Source organism: Lipophrys pholis, assembly GCF_963383615.2.
Source record: "Lipophrys pholis genome assembly, chromosome: 11".
NCBI lineage: Eukaryota > Metazoa > Chordata > Actinopteri > Blenniiformes > Blenniidae > Lipophrys > Lipophrys pholis.
The window spans coordinates 17617287-17625045 of NC_137631.1; the positions used below are offsets into that span (position 1 = coordinate 17617287).

The following is a 7759-nucleotide window of genomic DNA, read 5'->3' on the forward strand; positions in this document are numbered from 1 at the left end:
GGTCTTGGTGTAGTGCATGCCAAACCAAATCAAAACCATTGTTAATGCTGATTGAAACACGATAAGTGTTTCCTACAGAAGTCAAAGTGTCAGCTGTGAGAAACGACTAGTTTATTATTCTTATGCAATAAACATCAAGGCTGGGAGAATTTATTTAAAAAAAGAAAAAAACATCTCTGTTGTAGTTTCTGGCCTTTTATTCTCTTCACTTTGCCTGTGATGTGAAGCAATACCCATCTATAATTTATGATGTCAAGACTTGGCTTTTCTTTAATTCTCGGCTGTGCTCCAAAAGTTCAATTCGAACATTTTCTTAGCTCATATAAATGTTTTTTAAGCTGCTGCCATTGTACAAAATGTAAATGAAATGTGAATAATTTAAGCTCAATATTAATGATGATATTGAATTATGTAAGTACTAAAATTAGAGTCATTTCTTTACATTTAAGTGCTTTAGATTGTTACAATTTTCAGGATAACCACCGTTGTATTCAGCATTGAACAGCACAGATCAGAACAGATTACTCTCACAAGACATAACAAACAAACAATGAGTTTATTTTCTGTACATTGTGATACGACTTTGTTTAAAATAACCGTATGGTCAGAAGTAGGATGGCAAAATTACTGAGGGAAGGAAGCCTGCAGTCGGTAATAGTGACTTTGATCAAGAATAAAGCAGAGTGTCGTCGGGTAGATTTACTAAGTTAAGTTGCTTTGCTTGTTTTTAAAGCAGGGTAGGTAAGAGGGAGGAACACGCACTGCAAGTAGCTGAGGTAAATGCTAGGTTTCCTTTGCTGACTGGTGAAGAATGTTTTATTTCTTGTTGGAAATCATTGCCTTGATTTCTTCCTCGGGCTTGATGCTGTGCCACTGGGCAATCGGTCGGCGCGGGTTCGCCAGCATGTCTGCCCAATGGCGTTGCTCCGTCCCAGTGCTGTTGCTACCCAGCAATACCTTCCCGATGGCGTCGTTCTTCCCAATCTTATCGTAGTCCAACACGGTCACGGCTACCTGTACCTTCTGCAAATGAACACAGAGACAAAAGCAGTGACTTTCTGATGGCCGTATTTACGTGGCTGCATGTGCATGCACAGATTTGTGTACCTCTATTTGTTCACATGGCACTTCGAAGCTGAAAGATTCGTTGTAGTAAGGGTTCAGAGTGTTTTTCTTAATCGTTGTTTTCTTTTTCTTGAGTCTTTTCCCATTCTGCATCAAGTGAATCTTCACGTAAGGGTCTGGTAGTAAAAACACGGAGGCTTTATGTCAGAGCAGCAGATCAACAAACTGGCATCGATGCAGAAACTCAAACAATAAAACATATCGTCTATTGTAAAAGTACAACATATGAGTGAATAAAAACTGACGGAGAGCTAACAAGTCACGATTATTGTGAGATTCCCATATAATACAGTAAAGCCTACAGACATGAATATTTCTTACGTTTTAAAAATATGTTCCTTTAAATTGAATTGGAGAAGTACAAAAATTCTTCTTCTGAAAAAATCTCCTGCATTTTAGCAACAAAGACACGACAGTGGGGGCAAACTCTGATGTGAATCTGTACTTTTTGCAGTTTTGCTCACCCGATAATCCGCCCACATCCATTTTCTTCAGGTTTTTGGCCTCCAGAATCACCACTGTCAGCTTCCCAGCTGTAGGCACATACCTCAAGGACAGACATATGTCTCCCAGCCGCTCACTCTAATACACAGAGAATGAAGTGAGCATCTCGTTGGTATATCTTTGCTTCTTGAATAATACATTGACAAAAAAAAAAACTGCTGTGGAGGCTGTACTATTTCTCAAAATACTTAAGATTGTGGAGTATTCTTGGTCGTAAAATTGTATATATAAAAAGACAGAGACACAAGAGTGTCCGCTACCTAAACAAACAGAAAACACATTTTACACAAATATAATGCATTTAAAAAAGACCCAGCTCTGGGACAACTAAAATAAAAAAAATTTAAGTTCAGCTGTTTTCCACTTCTCACAGTGGGTTTTCACCTCCTCCTTTTCTGCCTTCTGCAGATCCCTCCACTCCTGCAGAGACTGGCTGAAGTCCACACTGCTCATTGGGATCTTCACACCTCCAATGGCGTCATGTTTAGAGAAGCGGTCAAAGTCGTACACGGTCATCACCAGTGTTTTCCCCCCCAGCTCAGTGTATGGTACCTACACATCAGAGTTAAAATCAATTAAAACACAACACTTACAGCATGGCCAAATAGCAGATTTTGTTTGGCTTCCTAAAGTTTTTGACTTTAGAAAACATTTTCATTAAACATGGCTGAGCTCCATAGACGTTAAAGGGCATAGCTGTTAAGTCTTTATACATAGTCCACATTTGTTGGGCCTGTTACATTTCTGCATACAGAGAGCTTATTACACGAGTTCAGTTTGTACACACATGTTGTGTGCAGATAAAGTGACACAATTTTGTATTGCTGCATTCATTGTACCTTGAAAGTAAACGTTTCATTAAAGTTGGGTTCGAGAGTCTTTCGATGAACTTTGGTTTCAAATTTTTTCTTTTTATCGGGCAGCAGGTAGAGTTTAACATACGGGTCAGAGCTCCCTCCCACATCCATGGCAGGCAGCTCTGCCGCCTGCAAGATGCCCACCACCAGCTGGAGTCAGGTAGCACAGGGGAGTAACAGAGAGGGCAGAAGACAGTCAGTGTAATTGACAGAGAGAAGAATAGTATTAAAATGTGACATTTAGAGATTGGCACACGGCGAGCTAAAACATGTCACAATGAACAGCGGGAACTCACTGAATTTTCTGTGAAGTTGTAGTCTAATGTGAAATGCAATCTGCCCAGCTTCTCCTCCTCCTTTGGCTCGTTATCTGACAGATCTGTTTCCTTAAGTTCTTCTTTCAGGGTCTGTGCGCGTGCACACACACACACACACACACACACACACACACACACACACACACACACACACACACACACACACACACACACACCTTGAAAAGTAACCGTCCACACACCTTGTGCGACAACTGTTTGTGCTATGATTAGATCTTATGATATGCAACAGCACAATCAAAGGTACTAATACTTATCTTCCAGTAACACTTTCCATCGTCATTGGGTTTAAATGTGACGTGCATCTTTGGGGATAGTCGAAACCACCTATCTCCTACCTCACATCAACTTTTACTATAACATGAGGGATTGTGCAAAACATCCATTAGTCCTGACATGCCCCAACAGCTTTACTACTCCTGTGTGACCCGAACGTCAGGACAGCGATATGTTGCAAGGACAATGCGTCGCTTACCTCATTGTAACCTCCATCCATTTCGGTGTCAAAGACTCCCTTGCTCTTCTCTTGTCCCTTATTCTTGTCCTTGTCTTTGTCCTTGTCCTTCTTTTTGAAGCACTTCTTCCACACACACACTGCACATGACAACACCACGCACAAACTCACAATGCAAAGGCCAGCAACAGCCCATGATGGCACTGCGGGTCCACAGAAACACACATAGAGGATATATTAATATTTTACACACATTCTCAGGCAGCTGCTTGGACTCTGTGTTCTGGAGGTTATCCCTAAGTTTCTCCTTAACTATATTTCACGGACAATAATAAAATTTCTCCTCTCTTTGTGACACACAGGGTCAATAGAATATCAAGTACACTGAAAAGTACAGTGTAGGCTGAGCCTATACCCCACAAGGTTAGTGATTTAAAACTGTGATGTTGTTTGGCCTTTTTCTCACCTGGCAGAAAGCAAAGTAAGCGTATAAAGGATGGATCTGTTTGTTGGGGGACTGGAGCGCAGATCCCCAGCTAATGCTTGTAAAAGCATTTTTTTCTCTGTTATCAAGGGGAATGTGATTATCAATGATGATAAATTACAATTTACATTCTTCAGTGTATTGGCGCACAACCAGTTCCCATTATAAACTCAGAAGAAAGAACATGTTGCACTTTGTAGTGGGAAAATGAATGTCTGTGTTCTATGCACAAACCTACATGTTTTCAGCCCCTTCTTTCTCCAAACAAACTTAAATTATAAATTGGTGCATCACCTTGAAAAGCTGCAGAAAACTATCAAGGATTAAGCACTACATTTTACAATTAGGTTTGAAGCAGTGACACGTCTAAACCATGCAGGACGGTCTCCCTCCAGAACTGGGAGTACCCGCCTCAACAGATTTTAGGCTCAAAGTAAAAATGCTTTGGGTTTTTTGGTGGTTTTTTTTCACTTTGCATTTTTAAAACATATGTTTTACTTTTATTTTGATCACTGTATGTGTATGTCTTCGTCATTATTATTATCGTGCTTCCTAAACATGGAAACATTCTGAAAAAAATAACACATAAAAATATAATAAAATGTTCCTGTTGTCCATCAGTGCAAATCGTTTATGAAAAGTGTAAAATATTTTTTACAATGTATAAGATGATCCTAAATGAAACAGTTAATAGGACATGGTCACTGAGAAAAGGCACACCCAGATGTCTATGACAGATTGCCAGCATGGCTGAGAAAGCAACACTGCAGATTTACGGTTGCAAAACTTTCCTTATCAATGTCCTGTTCAAACAAGATCTTTTTTTTTTTTTTGACTTGATGAACCAAAATGGCATAAAATAATGTACATACGTACATTTCACTCATTTGTGTAAATAACTTTGCTGTTTTTATAAACACATATCTTATTTCTTCTGTAAAAGAAACTTTATACACGGCTGGTAATAAGATCTATTATTCCCCACAACAATAGATCTGTATCTATCTATTTCATGTACAGTTACATCTGCACACATTCCTGGAACAAACATCTTGTGCCTCTATTGAACACTTTATGCTTCATCAGTGTGACTGTCTCCTCCCAGTCCAAGAGAATAGGGAATGGGACATGCCTCTTCATTTTAAAGTTTTAGAGAGTGTTAGTGAAGTTTTATAAGCATCCTAAAAAACTCCTGTAACGATGGAAAATCTGCAATGTTCTGAATATTTACACTTTCAGATGTCCTGACCTTGTGCAAACTGCTGAGTCGGTATCGCTTTCATATTATGTAAATAAGTCTCTGTGTGACTACCTGAAGTGTAGTTGTAAATAAGATTGGCTCTGATATGCCAGAGAACCCTTATGATAATCAATACATGCATATCATTTTTGAGTCAAGGTTTCTCAAGTTAACTCAGAGGTGTGGAACTTAATTTATGTGTTTATTGACTCACTGTGGATGCTGCGTAGTTCACTCATGAACTTGTGCCCTCCGGATGGTTTTTGGCCAGACGGGCTTGTTGCATTTTGCAGATAAATAGGGGGAGATGAGGGGCTCGGTGCAGCTCGCCGGTTCCCGGTCATTATAGGAGATAATCCAGAATTCAGAGAAATGGAGATACATAAAAATAAGGCTCAGTTCCTAAAAGAGAAATCACAACATACACCACTTTTAGAAAATTCTCCATGAAACAAAAAAGGAAAAGTTGCTGCTCTAAATGATTAAATAAACAATGTAAACAAGCATGCACAGCAAAGTATCGATCATATATTTGAAGCAATAATGTGCTTATAGTCACTGTATGAACGCTAGTGTCAAATAACTTCTCTGGTTTCTGCTGGCCTGGCAATAACACTTGAACACAGGATGTGAAACCTGCTGTCTCTGCCAAATGCACTGACATGGAGGTGTAGGGCGAGGTGGGGGTTGAAGCGTCACACGTGGACCTCAGCTGTCCCACACTGAGCTGCCAGAGGTGAGAACTGTACCAAGGTCACGCTTGGTGCGGGCAAAGAAACTAAATTAGAGGAAAGTTCCACAGCGAACGTTTTACCTCCACAACATATTGTGTTATGTTGCTCTCTGTTCTGCAGACATAACAGGTATTGAGTATCTGCGGCTGAATCAGCAGACAAGATCACACGTCGAAGCAGACACTGATCTTAGTTTATGTCTGCATTTTCAGAATTATACACCAGTCATCTCAAAAAACACCTGATCCTGAGACAGAAACCGGCTCTGACGCACTGACAATCGCAGGAACAAAAGTGAAAAATGCATTTATAGATGTGGGATTATTATTATTATTATTATTATTATTATTATTATTATTATTATTATTATTATTATTATTATTATTATTATTATTATTATTAATATTAATATTATAATTATTATTATTATTATTATTATTAATATTATTATTATAATTATTATTATTATTATTATTATTATTATTATTATTATTATTATTATTATTATTATTATTATACCACTGTCCTCTGTTAGAGATCATAATGTATTTCAAACAGGTTTTTCAGATTATGATGGATGAATTATGTTTGTGTCACTATGCACTGACAAATATTTCACATATTCTAGGTTTTTGTATACTGCATATTTTTATATATCAATATCATAATTTTCACTTTAGATGAATAAGGTTCGAAGTCAAATGAGCCTTGACTCTCTGCTCAGTTAAAACTGTTTTTTTACTCTGTGAGGCGATTATGCCAATTCAGAATCCTATACAATATAACATATATGGTATACACTTCATCGCTGTGATTCACTAAACTGGCAAATTTTACACTGCCTCAGTTTGAACAGCCTCACCGCAAATTTTCTTAACCTTCTCTAACTCATTTAACATTTTTCTAGATTGAAAAAAATCCCTAAAGCATGAATGATAAATGAAGAATTTACTCATAAATGTATTTCTTTGTTTAATCTTTAGTCCATTGCTGAGAATTCACATAGTTTGTATTTACATAAATCAGTCAAGATTGAACAAATATTGAAGTTTCACTTACTAATGAAACAATTAGATAAAAATGAGAGGTAAAATGTAAAAGGAGCTGACTTACCTGTGTTGAGTCGCTTGGGTGACAATATTCAGCCTCACATGTACTTTCCTTCAAGAGAAGTGTAGGAGATAGAGGAGAGAGGGTGTTAGAACTGGAGAGGTGGGGAGGAACGGTGTGGTGAGGTAAGTGTCATCACCTTGCGCTTTTGTTTTTGTGCCTCACCAGTTCTGAGACAAGAAGACGATCAGTGCAGGCGTGTGTAAGTAAGATTGAAGAGCGACGAGAGGGAGGGTGGACCACGATAGATCTTGGGTTCGTATAGATGAATTTGCAGCCCTGTCGTGTGTGTGTGTGTGTGTGTGTGTGTGTGTGTGTGTGTGTGTGTGTGTGTGTGTGTGTGTGTGTGTGTGTGTGTGTGTTCTTTTTCTGTCCATTCAGGTCTCAGGGGGCTGCTGGTCCTTATTCCTGATGCCCCACCTCTCGTGACCTCTGTCCCACCCCTGCAGGTCACCCTCAACGGGCCACTGATACATATTCATTAGTGTAGTGACACGGCTTTTTAAAAGCTCGTTAGCATAGTGAAAGTTCAGCACTAGAGGACATTTACATTCACAGTGGACAGCTCTGTGTGTGTGTGTGTGTGTGTGTGTGTGTGTGTGTGTGTGTGTGTGTGTGTGTGTGTGTGTGTGTGTGTGTGTGTGTGTGTGTGTGTGTGTGTGTGTGTGTGTGTGCATGCTTGAATCTGTACATCTGACAGGACCTGCAGGACTGTCTCATATTGTCTATGTATAGATGATGTTGCCTGATTTAGAAACTTAGGATGTGGTTTCTGCAGCAACACAGAGATCATGTTCCCGCCCCGCCTAGATCACCTTGAGGTTCCAGTGATACTGTACACAAGGAGGGATGAGACAGAGGGAAAGAGGGCGGCGTCATAACCTCTGTTTGAGCCACGTGTAGAGATGCATTTCCT

At 39.2% G+C, this 7759-nt stretch overlaps 1 protein-coding gene across 1 annotated transcript; it reads right to left on the reverse strand.

The window, feature by feature from the left end:
- Positions 1-816: 816 nt before the first annotated feature.
- On the reverse strand, positions 817-5343 carry LOC308116802 (synaptotagmin-A-like; the record flags this gene model as incomplete). The annotated part of the gene is made up of 8 exons (XM_080475205.1): positions 817-1023; positions 1108-1241; positions 1590-1707; positions 2014-2181; positions 2469-2636; positions 2783-2893; positions 3297-3478; positions 5214-5343. 8 exons carry the CDS (start codon positions 5341-5343, stop codon positions 817-819), a joined length of 1218 nt encoding a protein of 405 aa, XP_080331331.1.
- Positions 5344-7759: the final 2416 nt, after the last annotated feature.